The following is a 16,162-nucleotide window of genomic DNA, read 5'->3' as shown; positions in this document are numbered from 1 at the left end:
GAGGGCCTCATTGATCGCTAGGAGCTCGGCTTGGTTAGTACTTGAGGGAGCATGACTGTGCTCGTTCGCCATGTGCCGTGGCCTGCAAAAAAGAGTGGAAAATGTACAGAATAAAGAGTCGTGGGGTTAGAAAAATCTTCGGGTCCACGGTGGGCGCCAAATGTTCCTGCGTAAATCGGGGCACTCTAAGGTATAGCTCGTCTTACTAGAGCTCGGACCGGCTTCCCTTAGAACGGAAGGATGGAACGTCGTCTACTTGCTGGGGAGGCGGCGTTGGGCACCTGCAAAGAGACTCTAACGCTCAAGTAAGTAAGAGCGTGAAGTAATTTAGAGTAAAAACTGAATGTATTGCGTACCTCTAGCTTAGTAGCTTACTAGTATATATATTGAGTTGTTGTGAGATTTGTTATTCGTATCTCCGTTGTTATTTTGACAGAGTCTATACTAGTTATTGTCCGAGTTTGTTGGGGTAGTGATGATTTAGTTGAAGAGATTGTTGGGGAGGATATCTCTGCCAATTATACCCGATTCCAAGATTATTACGATTGTGGGCCAAGATTTAAGTAAGGGATCAGATACATAAACAACTTCGTTAACTTTTATATTAGGAAGTTATGGAAGGACAAACTATGTCCAACGTTTGTAATCTTTGAGAATTTATTTAATAATTTTTATTATTTAAAGACTAATTTATTCAAAATTGATATTCTAAAAGATTTAATTATCACCTACTCTTTTAATTTTTTCTGATTTGAGTCGCAATATATGAAAAAAATCACAAATTAGATCCATATTAATAAATTGTAACGAAGCCCATATTTAGATGTTTTTTTTCTCCCTAAATTACGCCCAATAACCTAGTTGATATGAATTAGAGGTGAGCACGGGTCGATTTGGTTTGAATTTGTATTTTTTTGTATATGTATCCGAACCAAACTAAACCGATTAAAAACGGATTGGTTCGGTTCGGGTAATTGGATATCCGATGACTGAAATTCATAAAAAAAAAACCAAATTTTTATATTAAAAATTCAACAAATACAATAAACATGTAATATCAATAGAAATAATCCAAACATGTTAAATATCAAATACATTAAAAACTAAACTCATTAAAATTCAAACATATTAACAGTGAATAATCTGTCTAATAAAAAAATCATATGTATATTTTTTATTTTTTTATTTAATTAATATATGATCGGATTCGCGGATTGGTTCGGGTTTCGTAGCCCCAGAATCAATACTCGAACCAATTACTAACAAAGACCATCGATTTAGTTCGGATTGGATCCGATTACTCGTTAGTTCCAGAACCAATTTAATTGGTTCGATTTAGGTTCAAATGAGTAATTGGGTATCCGCTTCCCCTCAGTCCTATGAATCCTATTTTTTTCCATCCTCCAGAAGAAAAGATATATAGTAAGGGGAAAAAAGCGAGCAATGTGTCCGTTGGAAACTAAGGAACGTGACTGTTGTGGAAGTCATCAAAATCTGACCGTTAGGATCTCCATATGTGTATGACCTTTTATATTCCTCTAAACTTTGTTTTCTCTATCTCACAAAAGAAATAAAAAACTCTCTTTGCTTTCTCTATTTCTCTGATCTTCTCTTAACGCTCTCTGTTTTCACTTCATTCCAACTACTTCATTTCTTTTGCATCTTTCTACAAGCTCTGTTTCGATGGCGGAAACAAAGAAAGACACTCACATTGTAGAAATCCCGGTGGACCAAGAACACCAAAACAACCACAAGATCCTCTCATGCATCACCTCCAACATCGCCGAAGCAATCGAAGACCACCCTCTGACCGAGATCTCCGACAGCCCCGGTCACCTCCTTCTCCTGAAGCTCTGGCAGAGACAAGAGACTCTCTTCGCTGCCCGAATTGCCCGAAAGGAAACAAAACTAAGCTCTCTAAAATCCGAACTCTTCACACTCTCCTCATTCTTCTTCATCTTCCACTTCCTCTTCCTAACACTCTTGTTCACATCATCTGCCAATTCACCCCAAAAGAACGGCGCTTCGTGCTGCACCAAGTGGTGGCTACCGTCTACAGTTTCTCTCTGCACTTCAATGGTGTTTCTTGTGATGGTTCATGCGAAATTGCGAAGATATTGGAAGGTGTGGGAGGAATTACAAGGGGAGAGGGGTGATGGGAGGGCACTGAGTAGGTGCATTCAAGAACTGAGGATGAAAGGGGCGAGTTTCGATCTGTCGAAGGAGTCGAGTTGGAATGGGAATGGGGTGAAGAGGATGAAGAGTTCAAGCGTTGAGATCAAGTGGCGGCCGGTTAGTTGGTGTTGCCGGAATTCGCTAACTGTTTGCATTTTTTGTTTTACTGGTTTTGTGTTCCCTGCTTCAAAGCTTCTTCTTTGTGGCTTCTGACTTCTGGAATCTTCTTATGATGAGTTGGCATTTCAGAAATGAGGTAAGCATGGATGATTCATTTCAATGATTTCTTATTTAATTTAGAAGGATCTTTTAACTAGGCATATCAATTAGGAGAATTTATCGTAAATCGTTAGTGGGAAATGGTGAGTGAAGAGTGTGAAGTTTTTTTTTTTTTTTTTCTCTTTAATTTTCATTTCTTCAATTTTTATGAGTTCATTATTGGCTCGTGCCTGTTTTTCTTCTTTTATTTTTTTTGGCAATTTGTTCTAGCAAATTTCAGGGAATGGAGCATTTTTGGTCCGATTAATTAGGAACAACTCTTCAAATTTTGAAGGTCGCTATGCTTAGAAGTAGTTCAGAATTATAATGCAACCTTCAACTTCTGGGTAGGGAGCATATGTGATGTGACACACCAGCAAGGCCCAGACATAGGAGACTCTTTGTATGAGGCTCGGTTTCAAGACACCATAATCTGAGCTCCTGTGGTTTTTTATACCAAGACAAGATATTTGTGTTGCTCAGGACTAGAATTTATTCTGAAGCAAGCAACACCTCTTGTGTGCTGAGTCCCTGAAATCTTTCAATATTGTCAACTTATCTGAGATATGCAGTAAAACTGCAAGCTACTCCAATTTTGCCACATTCTATAGGCCTATTCTTTTTCATACATTATGAATAAATTCATTCATTCGTTCAATTGTAGAACTGATGTTGCTTTGCTAGTTGTTGAATCTACAATCTTGTCAACTCTGTATCTAAGCTGGATACAGATCAGTTCTTTGGAATATCAAAGCTGTTATCACTTCATGAGAATGGGCGCAAAAGCATTTTTTAATTTTTTTTGAAGACATATACTTTTGAAGAGAATGCAGACTGCAGAATTGTTCTCATAAGGGGTAACCATTAGCTTGTAAAAGATTAACTTTAATAATAGGAGATATTGCCACCAATTGATAATACCCATTTATGTTATTTCCAAATTATTCTCAGCTGAAAAGTTTCTGTTATCAACATGGAAAATAAAATACTAATGAAGATGGAAGATAATTTGAAAAATCAGAGAGGTTGCAATATTACTTGGAAGCTAAAGTGGCAATCTATCTTTAACATTAAAATGATGATATTTGAAAAATAAACTACTCTTTTGTCCCTTATGTTGCTTTTGTTTATATATACAGATCCTGAAAAATACATAACCATGTCTGACAAATAAAAAACATTAAATTAGTATATTTTTTTATTTTTCTTTCTAAATCTTTTGTATAGAAATAATAAAAATGAATTGAACTTTTAAAATTTATTCTTTTTATATTTAATTTATCACCAAACAACATACAAAAACACTAAATTTTATCTCTCTATCTTTTGTATCTTATTCTTAATGTCTTATTTTGTCATGTTTTCAAAACCAAACACAGCCTAAGACAGTTTTTACACAGTGCCAAATATCACTCTACTGTTTATAAAAGAGTTATAAACAACAAAGCAAAATGTTAAATTCTTCAACAGCTTTCATCCTAATCTTCCATTTTGGTCACAACATTGAATATTTCTCAGTCCGGGTAGAGATTAAAAAAACAAAATAAGACAAATACAGTAAGACCCAATGCTTTCAAGGAATCAAAGATAACACATTGAAAAATTTAGAAGTTAAGCTTTCCGAATATCGAGTTGCTACTCTACATATTTTTCACTTTGGATTACAATACAAATCAGCCTCTATGAGGTTGTTAATCCTGTAATGGAAGTCTTCTCTTGAGTTCATGCCACCCCGTCAACTATTCATCCTCAAATACTAGGTATGAATGTATTTTTATGATACACCAACAAAAATTATGCACTTTCAAAGCCAAAAATTCGGAAAACACCTGCAATCAAAATGCAGATAAGTTAACTGCAGCCTCCTGTTATTTTTGTGTTTCTAATAATTTTTCACAAAAGATATATACCTTCATCAGCCTGATACTTGTTTTTGTCATCACCAGCATAAGCCAGTAAATTATATTTAGGGTTCCACTCAACACTGTTCATGGCAGCTCTACAAGGAATCTGATGCACAGTTCGTCCAGTTTGGACATTCGACTGTTTCATAAGCAACAAAATTCTAATATAAATCTTCATTGCAAATAAATTATCAGAAACAACAACAACAACAACAACAACAAAGCCTTGTCCCACTAAGTGGGGTCGGCTACATGAATCAAACGACGTCATTGTGCTCTGTCATGTATCATGTCTACAGAGAGAATTGAAAAAAAAAAAAAACCAACAGGTTTTCCAATCACATGATAGTATTAAAAGTTGTGTCAAGCATAAACTTACAATATCGATAAATAAGTCTTCACTCGCAGAAGCAATCAAATCCCCAGTATAATTGAAACTGATTGTCCGAACAGGCCATCTAAGAAAGATAAAATTCCATTCCATATTTGTCATAACACGATCTATAAAATCAGTATATATATATTAAAAAGAAGTGCCATATGCAAGCCAAGAAAACTTACTCGAGCTTTGTGAATGTATGAACACACATCATCTCTGAGATATCCCACAAGCTAACAAGGGAATCAGCACTTCCAACAGCAAAATATCTGCCTCAAGAACATGAGGTTATTGTTAAAGAAGATCTATTTGTTATGTCCATATATAAACATTTTCATGAAATAAAAAAATATAGAACATAAAAAATTCTAAGACACTAAAAGATTGCTTTTATGAAGAATCAGATATATGGCTGTGCATTTGTCTCCTTCCTATGTAATAGCAAGACCAGAAATACAAAAATGAGAAGCATACCTTCCTACTGGGTCGATTGCGATGCAATAACAACCAGCTGTATGAGCCATGAGGGTATCAAGAGGTCGAAGAGATGGATAAGACAGTACTTCCACAGTCCCTAATGATGGTGAGAATGTAACAAGAATATTAAAGAGAATTTTTTTATATACTTCATTTGGACCCGATGAAGTGAAATGCACTAGAGTTGGGATTCATATTCGGACTTGGTTAGGGAAAAAAGCACCAACTCAAGCAGTGAGCTCACCATTTCCTGTTGTTAGAAAGAACATCTCTCCTGTCATGTTCCAAGCAATCTCATTTACCTAAGTAAACACAGGAAAAGTACAGGATCATTCAGAATAAAATTAACTCAATATGTTAAGATCATTATGTGAATTATAAAATTAATTTCCTGTCTGTTCTCAACTGTATATCAAGTATCAGCCATATGACCAAACTGCAAGGATGTACAATTTACTACTGGAATTACTTAAAATGGATGAACTTTTAAGAAATCACAAAATCTCAGCTATAAATTCGTCCGTTTGAGTAAAAGCATGAGCTCCAGAACAGCATCATAATTGATAATGTTTCAAAATGGCTAAAAAAGAAGCAAAAAAAAAAAAGGACTGCAGAGAGCCAGGTACCAGGAAATACATCAGCGACTTACTTTGGCCATAAGCAAAACAAAATCAGATTTCAAGGCAAGGAAGTCAAACAATAATGAAGTCAAACAAAACACATAAATATACAAATCTAGCACCAACTCCGACTTTTTGAAACTAGGGTTTATAGCTCTACGCCTCTACCCATTCAGAGCAAATATGGATTTAATTTGTATTTCATTGGACTCTTAAATTCGGCCGTGGTTCCTGAACTTAGCTGGGCAGTTTAAAGGGTATGGAAATCAAACAAACATTAATCATTTAAGGAATTGAAAGGATAAACACTACATATGTATATTCACATTTTACGCAAAATTTTCAAGGTTCAGTTTCATTTTCGTAATCTTGAGTTAAGTCTTAACGCATTCTCAGAAACAGAACAGACAGCAAGGGTTAAGTACAAAATATATAAACTAGGGTACTACCTCGTAATTGAACTTCCGCCTATGAATTGGTTTGAACTTCCGGACATCCAATATTGTTAACTCATCATCCTACAAAATGCTGAAAAACAATGAGAGAATCATAAAACCTAGTCTATTTAGTAACTAGCAAAGCTGATTGCGTAACAGACCCTATTGCCTACAGCTACATGAGTCCCATCAGGTTTGTAGGTAATATTGATATTCTCCCCACTAAGTTCTGCCTGTTGTGAGCATTTTCCACCTGCAGAAATCAAATATGAGCAGTTTCACTTCAACATTCAAATACATATTCTTGCTAACATAACCATAAAATGCACTACTAATCTCACAAAATATGAAAGGTCATAGTTATCCACCTTCTAAATATGACAAACCAAAGCAAATTGTACAACTAATGTTCACTTACTACGAGCATCCCACAAACGAACGGTCTTGTCACCCGATGCAGTTGCAATCAGATCAGCATGTTTGGGGTCCCAACATAGCTGATCTACACTATCAGTGTGACCCTTCAATTCGATATCTTTGACCTTACCCTATAACAAGTAAAACCATCCCAGTGCCCGAAAATCAGAACACGATACACAAGAATGAGAAGTCAAATTTCCAACCACAAAAAACAAAATAATCTTTACTAATGACATAAAAAATAGCAGCAAAAACTGAAAGATAATCTCTAAGCTAAAAGGTGCCAAGGAGATATTATTGTCAAAATTACAATTCACCAAATATTTCCTGATTTGATAAGTCCTGATTCTAATAGAAACTTCCTTCCCAAACTCCAATATCATTGTCATTCTGGATGGGAGAAGGAACCAGGGTGGCAACTACTTCATTGTACTTACCAAACTGCAGCTACACCTCAAATAAATTTAACTCTCCTTGAGCTATCAATTTCTAAAAATTAACCATCAGTTGAGCTGCATTCGGAATAGTTATATTAGCATCATAATTGAAAGGATATGTTTACCTAAACCCAAATCCTTTGGTGGTAATCAAGTCAAGCCACATCCAACAAAAGATGAAAAGGGGATAGCTTGAAATTCATTGAAATTTTCATCTTTTTTGAAAGCAACAAACCCTAACCTAGTAAGCAATTTTTGTTAGGGGGAAGGAAGTGGACTGCTTTAATTTTTCCTCAAACAGCATATGTATGCATTTCTTTGTAAAAATACTTTCTCCAATCAAAATGACACCATCTATATGAAGATTAAATGTCATTTTCAACCCCCATGAAGCCAAATTGAGGTAGAACTAAGTATATACTACCCTAAACCTAAGGCTAATGTAGATGACCTTTTACTCCTCTAATCTATGACATGAAACAGCAAGAGGATTCTCATCGTAAACAAAACGAGTCAATTATAAGGAAAACAAAATACTATCAAATAATATGCATCAAGGATCAAGCTTACATGGCCATGTGGCTCAATATGCCAGATTCGAGCAGTTTGATCAACAGAGCCAGAAGCGAGTTTTGTTCCAATGCAGTTCCATGCCACAGAGTGCACCTTTTCTCATACGAAACAAAACTTACCCAGTTTCAGAATTTAATCAGAAATAGTGCCAAGGAACTTGTCTTAACCACAAAATTTGAACATTGAAAACTTGATTACCATGAGAGAGAGAGAGAGGTACCTTCTTCTTGTGACCAGAGTACTCTCTGCTATGCAGATTCTTGAAGGGGATTTTTTCGTCCATCGTGCGAATTGCGAAGCGAAGAATCTAAAGCCGTTTTCTCTTCTTTGAGGCTTGAAGGGAAAAGAAAAGATTCTAACGCAGTTTATGTGATTGCTGGAAGCTGTATATGTTAGAGCTAGGGGCGTTCGGCAAGAGGCAATTTGAAATTATATATTTGTATTTCTTAAAATACATTTACACAATAAAGATTATTATTTTTAATTAAAGTGTTTAGAATATAATTTTTTTTATAAAAATTTATTTACTACTAATTACTTGGATAATTAAATTATTTATCACATATAAAGAGAAACTAAGATTATTTTTTATTATGGTCTCATTTAATTAATTAATTAAAATAATTAAAATTAATATAGTTATTTTTTTATAATAATATTATTAAAATTTATAAATTTAAAAATAATTTATTATTAAAAAAATACTAATATTCAAAAAGGAATAAAAATTTTATAAATAATAATAATATACAATATATAATTCGAGAATAATTTAATTTATAAAATTACTTAATATAAAGAAGAACATAGTTAAACTCTATAGTTGACGATAAATATTAAGAAATTGCGATATACATTCAATTAAGTTCTTTTTTAATTTTTATTAATATATAAAATATATACATCGGTCACATATACATCCTTAACATATATATAATATGCAACGGCCAACGGTCAAAATAGACAACTTAAATTTGGTTAGCATTTTAACTTTTATAAATAAAAATAAACAACTCACTCAAAATTTATTTTGTAATGTGTAAAAATTAAATTCATTTTTTTATGTAAATAAATATAATTAATTATTATTTAATATAACAATATAAACAATGTTCAAAGTATTCCACTAAGTACTTCTGAAAATCTCCTTTCATCTTCTTCGACTATATCTCTATTTAATTAATTATGATTTAATATAATTATTTATTTTTAAAATAATTTGCCACATGACAAGTTATTATTAGTTACTCGAAGTCTTTCTAAAGTGGAACTCTCTCTTCTCATTGTATGTATAAGAACTCTCTAGGCACAAGATTCGGTGGTCCAGGAACCTTTGGATCACTTAGTGGTCCAAGTAAAAAACATGTTTTTAGAGTTTTTTTATCAATTACTACGTAGTCCTTGAATTAATTTTAATTACAAATTAACCCCATATATTTTATTTAATTATAAAAATAAATTTTTATTTTATAAATTATTATTTTATCAATTATCTATTATATTTATTAACAATCAAATACAAAAATAACAACCAATTATATCTTCCATTCATCCTAATAATTCCAATTGATTAAAAAATTAACTTTGATCTCGTTACGTTCGTCCATGTCTTCCAAATCGTGTTTCCTTGAAATTCAATCGATAGGTTTTTTAAAACAATCGATTGAATGATAACTCAATTGATTGGTTTACACTATATCACAAAACAATCGATTGAAAGTTGTAAGGAAGAATGGTAAAAAGCTTAAACCAATCGATTGTTTATACTTTCTAATCGAATGAATGCCTCAAAACAATCGATTGTTGTTGTTACTCAATCGATTGAATTCACGAAAACAACATGGATTTGCCAAATACAATCGATTGAAAAGTGATGACATTGAAGTTTTAGCCAAATTCAATCGATTGGTAATGTAATCCAATCGATTGGAAGGTGATGAAGTTGAATGTTTTGCCAATTTCAATAGATTACCCATCTACTCAATCAATTGTTTTTTTTATTATACCAATAAGCTATTGAACCAACTTGGTTAAACTTGGTTACCAAAATAATTTCGTCATATAGTATCACGGATTTAATTAATACTAGTAGAAATACATTTCCTTCGTCCAAACTAGACCAAACTACAGGATCAATGATTTAAGTTAAGTGATAAAAATTGTTCTTATGTTAATACATTGATATTGGTGCAAGAAGATAATAAGATCCTGATCATGGTGATTGAAAAAAAATTGGATTAATGAGGATTTGTACAACCTATTTGTGATTTATGAAAGTAGAATAGAATAAATTGTGCAAAATCCTACAGAATTCTGAAAAATGAGAACATTACTAATTGATTGAGTAGATGGATATTCCATTACCAATCGATTGAAATTGGCAAAACATTCAACTTCATCACCTTCCAATCGATTAGATTACATTACCAATCGATTGAATTTGGCTAAAACTTCAATGTCATCACTTTCCAATCGATTGTATTTGGCAAATCCATGTTGTTTTTGTGAATTCAATCAATTGACTAACAACAACAATCGATTGTTTTGAGGCATTCATTCGATTGGAAAGTATAAACAATCGATTGATTTAAGCTTTTTACCATTCTACCTTACAACTTTCAATCGATTGTTTTGTGATATAGTGTAAACCAATCGATTGAGTTATCATTCAATCGATTGTTTTGAAAAACCAATCGATTGAATTTCAAGGAAACACGATTTGGAAGCCATGGACGAACGTAACGAGATCAAAGTTAATTTTTTAATCAATTGGAATTATTAGGATGAATGGAGGATATAATTGGTTGTTATTTTTGTATTTGATTGTTAATAAATATAATAGATAATTGATAAAATAATAATTTATAAAATAAAAAACTATTTTTATAATTAAATAAAATATATGGGGTTGATTTGTAATTAAAATTAGTTCAAAGACTATGTAGCAATTGATAAAAAAACTCCAAAAACATGTTTTCTACTTGGACCATTAAGTAGTCCAAAGGTTCCTGAACCACTGAATCATGAGCCAACTCTCTATCTCTCTTCTCCAACAATTGGTCCTCATCTTTTGACAAAAAAAGTAAAAATGAAACCTTTGATACTGGGCACAGGATTCGATGGTCCCAAAACGTTTGGACCATTAAATGCTCCCATAATAAAACATGTTTTTAAAGTTTTTTTAACAACTGCTACATAGTCCTTTAACTAATTTTAATTACAAATTAATCCCATATATTTTTTTTAATTATAAATTATTATTTTATCAATCATCTATTATGTTTATTAACAATCAAAAACAAAAACAATAACGAATTAGATCTTCCATTGATCGTAATAAAGTTTTTGGCTATTCCAATAGATTAAAAGTTTATATTTGATCGTGACGTTCGTGATCAACAATAAAATCGTGTTTCCTTGAAAACCAATCGATTGGAATTTCAAAACAATCAATTGAATTATAACTCAATCGATTGGATTACAGTTTATCACAAAACAATCGATTGAAAATTGCAAGGCAGCATGGTTTTCGCATAAATCAATCTATTGGTTATATGACCCAATCGATTGAACGATGAATAAAAAGTGGATTTTTGTAATTCAATCGATTGTTTATACTCTCCAATCGATTGAATGCTTGAAAACAACCTGAAGTCTCACCAAAATAATCGATTGGTTTTGTTACTCAATCGATTAAATTCACCAAAACAATATGGATTTGCCAAATTCAATCGATTGGTTGTGTATGTGAATTCCAATCCAATCGATTGGAAAGCGTTGTAAATGATTTTTTTTTCTGAATTCAATCGATTGTTAATATATTCCAATCGATTGAAATTTGAAATGCCTATCTATTAAACAAGAAAACCATGCGTATTCACATTTTCTAAAACGTGAGAAGCTTTCTAGATTTTAGAGAGAGGAGAGAGGAACCGAACTAGTATTCTTACGTGGTCGAAGCAGGGTGTAATTGAGGTTATATATTAAATAATATTTTATTTTATTATTTAGGTACTCCTTAGGTACTCCTAAAGTTATATATTAAATAATATCGTCTTTTTATTCCTCCATTTGTCTTGAATTACCATAAAATAACAAAACTTAAAAACCTTAAACCCTTAAACTCAGTTTTCTCACACTCAAATCTCAGTAGAATTTTTACCTTGAGCTGATGGTTGTTACATGAAGCCAAGAAGGGTGCAAATTCCGGATCATTTAGAATCTCCCTCCATTTGCCTCTCCTATGTTTCTCGACGCCTCAATGAGCGCGTCTTCTTCTTTCTTCCATTTCTCCCTTTGCTTACCCATTTGACTGCACCATAACAACAATGATTTTTTTAACAATTCAACTTGAGAAGCTTTCTGGATTTTAGAGAAAGGAGAGAGGAACCAAACTGGTGTTCTTACGTTTCAAAACGGGGAGAGACTGGGTGTGAATACGTATGGTTTTCTTGTTTAATAGATAGGCATTTCAAATTTCAATCAATTGGAATATATTAACAACCGATTAAATTCAGAAAAAAAAATCATTTACAACGCTTTCCAATCGATTGAATTGGAATTCACATACACAACCAATCGATTGAATTTGGCAAATCCATATTGTTTTGGTGAATTTAATCGATTGAATAACAAAATCAATCGATTGTTTTGGTGAGACCTCAGGTTGTTTTCAAGCATTCAATTGATTGGAGAGTATAAACAATCGATTGAATTACAAAAATCCACTTTTTATTCATCGTTCAATCGATTGGGTCATATAACCAATCGATTGATTTAGCGAAAACCATGCTGCCTTGCAATTTTCAATCGATTGTTTTGTGATAAACTGTAATCCAATTGATTGAGTTATAATTCAATCGATTGTTTTGAAATTCCAATCGATTGGTTTTCAAGGAAACATGATTTTATTGTTGATCACGAACGTCACGGATCAAATATAAACTTTTGATTCATTGGAATGACCAAGAGGTTTATTACGATCAATGGAAGATCTAATTCATTATTATTTTTATTTTTTATTGTTAATAAACATAATAGATGATTGATAAAATAATAATTTATAAAATAAAAAACTGTATTTTTTATTAAATAAAATATATGGGGTTAATTTGTAATTAAAATTAGTTAAAGGACTATGTAGCAGTTGTTAAAAAGATTTTAAAAACATGTTTTGTTATGGGACCATTTAATGGTCCAAACGTTCTGGGACCATCGAATCCGGTGCCTTGATACTGTAGCGTTGGAGTTGCTCTCACTCTTGTCCTGCACCTCTAGCATCATTTCATTCTACTTCTACTGGGCCAAGCACCAAAAAGTTTATCTTGTACTATTGTTATTGTCTCTACGTTAAAAATAATTGTTGTCAACTCGTTATAATATTCAAAAGTAATTTTGTAAGTAATATCGTGCTCTACCTATTAGCTGTTAGTGGTATCTCTATTTTCTCTCTGTACATCCCATACGCAACCAGCCTCTTCTACCCATGACCGGCAATGAGCGACCGGAAAGGGCCCCCAATGAGCCACCATGACCACCGTAAAATCGTGAGAACCCACTGCGCAGTAGCAAGAAGATAGGAAAGGAGAAGAAGGTTATTCGGGGACCCAAGCTCTCACCCCTCAACATGAAGACTGATGACAACGAAAGAAGTTATGGAACAAGATCTTATGCGAACATAGTGACTGGAGTAGGAGCCATGTCCAATGATAACATGTCAGATTCAGAGAAGGAAGATATGATGAGTGACCAGGAGAAAATACATGAAACAACAGAAGTAAGAGGAGAAGGAAAAAAGAAAGAATCAGAAGAAGTAACAGTGGTAGATATGGGAGAAGGACTGTTTAACATTATCATCAACGATACAATCAAAAAAGAACTCTGAAAACTGTGGTGGAAATCCCTAATAGTTAAACTAATGGGAAAGAAAATTGGTTATGCAGCCATGAAGAGGAAAATAGAAACTTTATGGGGGAGATTTGGTGGAGTAGACATTATTGACCTGGGCAATGACTTCTACCTGGTTAAGCCTTACTCTAAAAATGATTTAGATCACGCCCTCCTTGAGGGCCCTTGGAAAATATATGACCACTACTTAGCGGTAAGACTCTAGGAACTAGATTTTAATCCGCCGCTCACTACTATTGATAACTACTATTGATAAGATCACAGTGTGGGTAAGACTCCCAAGACTGCCCATTGAACTCTATAATGAGAAGATTTTGAGAAAAATTAGAGATTTGATAGGTAGAACATGCAAGATAGACTATAATACTTCTCAGTTATGCAGAGGTAAGTTTGCCAGTCTATGTGTTGAAGTCGATCTAACCAAGCCACTGCTAAGGAGGTATATGGTGAATGGAAAAGTCTATCAAGTTGAATATGAAGGTATCCACCAAATATGCTTCACATGTGGAAAAGTGGATCATGAACAAAAATATTTGTGCCGTACGGAGGGAATTAAGGGAAGCAAAACATCAGTAACAAAAGGCAGAAGAGGAAAGAGGAAAACAACCAGAAGGCAACATGGAAAAAAGGCCAGGGACACTAGAGAACGAAAAAAAAGAAATGAGAACACAGAGACAACAGAAATTTTAGCAATAAAGGAAAAAGAATCAAATAACTATGGTCCATGGATGGTTATCCAAAGACAAAGAAGATGGAAAAAGGAGACAAACAAGGATGGAGCTGGTCTAAGTCATTCAAAAGAGAAGGGAAACAAGAAGAATAATATATCTAGATATAATGCATTGAAAATAGAAGAACCAGAAAATAACAGCAGGGATAATGAGGAGGAGAGTAATCAAGAGAACAACAATAGAGAAGATACAGAGCCAAAAGAACAGATGCAAAAAGAAAAAGAGATAGCTCAACCAAGTAGAACTCACAAAGAAATAAATCAAATAGCAACCAACAGGAACAACAACAAAGAACAGAACTAGAAGCAAAACCAGCAGATACAAAAAAAAAGTCAGATCAACAAAGGAAAAGAAACACACAAAGGAGAAAGCATCAGCCACAACCAAAGAAATAAAATAGTCAACTGCAGGAAAAACTGGAATACAAATGAGAATGCAACACAAAACCAAGCACAAAAAGAAAATGTTATAGAAGTGGAAGAAACACAATATAATGAAGAGAATGAGCCCCCAGACCTGGGAGAGACAAAACAGAAAATTGAAGCTTCTAGGGATATAAAGATGCAGAAGGATATAGAAGATCTTATAATGGGGGTAGGCTTCAAAAACCTCAGGACTAGTGGTTTGGAAGGAGCTGAAGCTGTGGACATGCAGCTGAATTAGATCCGCCTTTTATCCCCTTATTTTTTTTAATGATTATAATGTCTTGGAATGTTAGAGGTGCAGCTAGTTGTGCTTTTAGACGTACCTTAAAAAGAGTTCCTTAGATAATACAATCCGGATATTATCATACTTTTGGAGACCAAAGTTAGTGGAGACAATGCGAGAAGAATTATATAAGGTCTGGGATTCAACAACTTCATCATAGAAGAGGCGCAAGGCTTCATTGGCAGAATTTGGATTTGTTGGAAGGATAGTAATTTTTCCATTACTCCGCTGGAAACTAATCAACAATTTATTCATACAAGAATCCAAGTGCAGATTGAAGAACCTTGGTGCCTTACAGCAATTTATGCTAGCCCTCAACCAAGCAATAGAAGGATGCTCTGGCCGAATATTGAAAGAATTGCTAGAAATATAAATGAACCGTGACTTTTAACCAGGGATTTTAATGAAATAAAAGACTGTACGGAGAAGAAAGGAGGTAGCTCCATTGATCAGAGAATGTGTAGGAATTTAGCTGATTGGATTGACAGATGTGGTTTAGTGGATTTGGATTTTGTTGGCAAAGATTCACTTGGAGAGGACCTCAATGGGTAGGGATATGATAGAGTTTTTAAAAGATTAGATAAAGCTCTATCAAATCCTTCCTGGAGAACTAGGTTTCAATAAGTAGTGGTCAAAGTCCTCCTGAGAACCAATTTGGACCATCACCCTTTGCTAATCAAAAGAGGAGGAAGAAAGCAATTGCAAGAGTAGAAGACCTTTCATATTTGAAGCTCTGTGGTCCTTGCATCCAAATTTCAAGCATTTTTTGGAAGAGCACTGGAGAGAAGACAACAGACTTATCCAGAATCTAAACAGTCTAAGGGAAGATCTCAATAAATGGAATAAGGATGTATTCGAAAATATTTTCAAATAAAAAAGAAGATTGCTAAATAGAATCAATGGCATTCAGAGGAGCGAAAGTTACGGAAGAAATCTGTTTTTGGATGACTTGGAAGTAAAGCTCAAGAGAGAGCATGAGGAAATACTAGATAAAGAAGAAGTTTTTTGGCTCCAAAAATCAAGAGAGCAATGGGTGGTGGAAGAAGACAGAAATTCCAAATTCTACCACACTAAGGCTATCATAAGAAGAAGGAAAACCAACATTCTCAAGCTAAGAAATGCAAGTAGAAATTGGA

General features: G+C 33.6%; 2 protein-coding genes across 4 annotated transcripts; one reads left to right on the top strand and one right to left on the bottom strand.

Moving 5' to 3' along the window:
* The first annotated feature begins 1,566 nt into the window (after window positions 1-1,566).
* Window positions 1,567-2,856, top strand: LOC107612415 (RNA polymerase II elongation factor). 3 transcript variants are annotated; one of them, XM_021116823.2, is made up of 2 exons: window positions 1,567-2,431; window positions 2,729-2,856. In XM_021116823.2, the coding sequence occupies exon 1, from the start codon at window positions 1,684-1,686 to the stop codon at window positions 2,386-2,388; it is 705 nt and encodes a 234-aa protein (XP_020972482.1). In that variant the 5' UTR covers window positions 1,567-1,683; the 3' UTR covers window positions 2,389-2,431; window positions 2,729-2,856. The 3 variants fall into 3 exon arrangements, with proteins under 3 accessions (XP_020972482.1, XP_016169631.1, XP_016169691.1); XM_016314145.3 differs by having other exon boundaries at window positions 2,675-2,812; XM_016314205.3 differs by having other exon boundaries at window positions 2,665-2,798.
* A 1,148-nt stretch (window positions 2,857-4,004) lies between these two features.
* TEX1 (Transducin/WD40 repeat-like superfamily protein) lies at window positions 4,005-8,100 on the bottom strand. The gene is made up of 11 exons (XM_016314092.3): window positions 7,901-8,100; window positions 7,678-7,773; window positions 6,669-6,798; window positions 6,412-6,503; window positions 6,263-6,331; window positions 5,438-5,495; window positions 5,191-5,290; window positions 4,899-4,985; window positions 4,717-4,795; window positions 4,344-4,476; window positions 4,005-4,262 (listed from the first exon to the last, which is right to left on the bottom strand). Exons 1-11 carry the CDS (start codon window positions 7,961-7,963, stop codon window positions 4,228-4,230), a joined length of 942 nt encoding a protein of 313 aa, XP_016169578.1. The 5' UTR covers window positions 7,964-8,100; the 3' UTR covers window positions 4,005-4,227.
* Window positions 8,101-16,162: the final 8,062 nt, after the last annotated feature.

This window comes from Arachis ipaensis, chromosome B1 (assembly GCF_059453495.1).
Source record: "Arachis ipaensis isolate K30076 ecotype BB chromosome B1, ASM5945349v1, whole genome shotgun sequence".
Taxonomy (NCBI): Eukaryota; Viridiplantae; Streptophyta; class Magnoliopsida; order Fabales; family Fabaceae; genus Arachis; species Arachis ipaensis.
Note: the sequence above shows the minus strand (reverse complement) of the source record. Positions and strands in the feature narration are given on the sequence as shown.

Excerpts from the sequence above, each read along its gene's own strand:
- LOC107612415 (XM_021116823.2), top strand. The coding sequence starts at position 1,684 with ATGGCGGAAACAAAGAAAGACACTCACATTGTAGAAATCCCGGTGGAC.
- TEX1 (XM_016314092.3), bottom strand. The coding sequence starts at position 7,963 with ATGGACGAAAAAATCCCCTTCAAGAATCTGCATAGCAGAGAGTACTCT. Across the intron at positions 4,477-4,716 it reads AAGACTTATTTATCGATATT|TCGAATGTCCAAACTGGACG; the intron begins GTAAGTTTATGC and ends CTTATGAAACAG. Across the intron at positions 4,263-4,343 it reads CAAGTATCAGGCTGATGAAG|GTGTTTTCCGAATTTTTGGC; the intron begins GTATATATCTTT and ends TTTTGATTGCAG.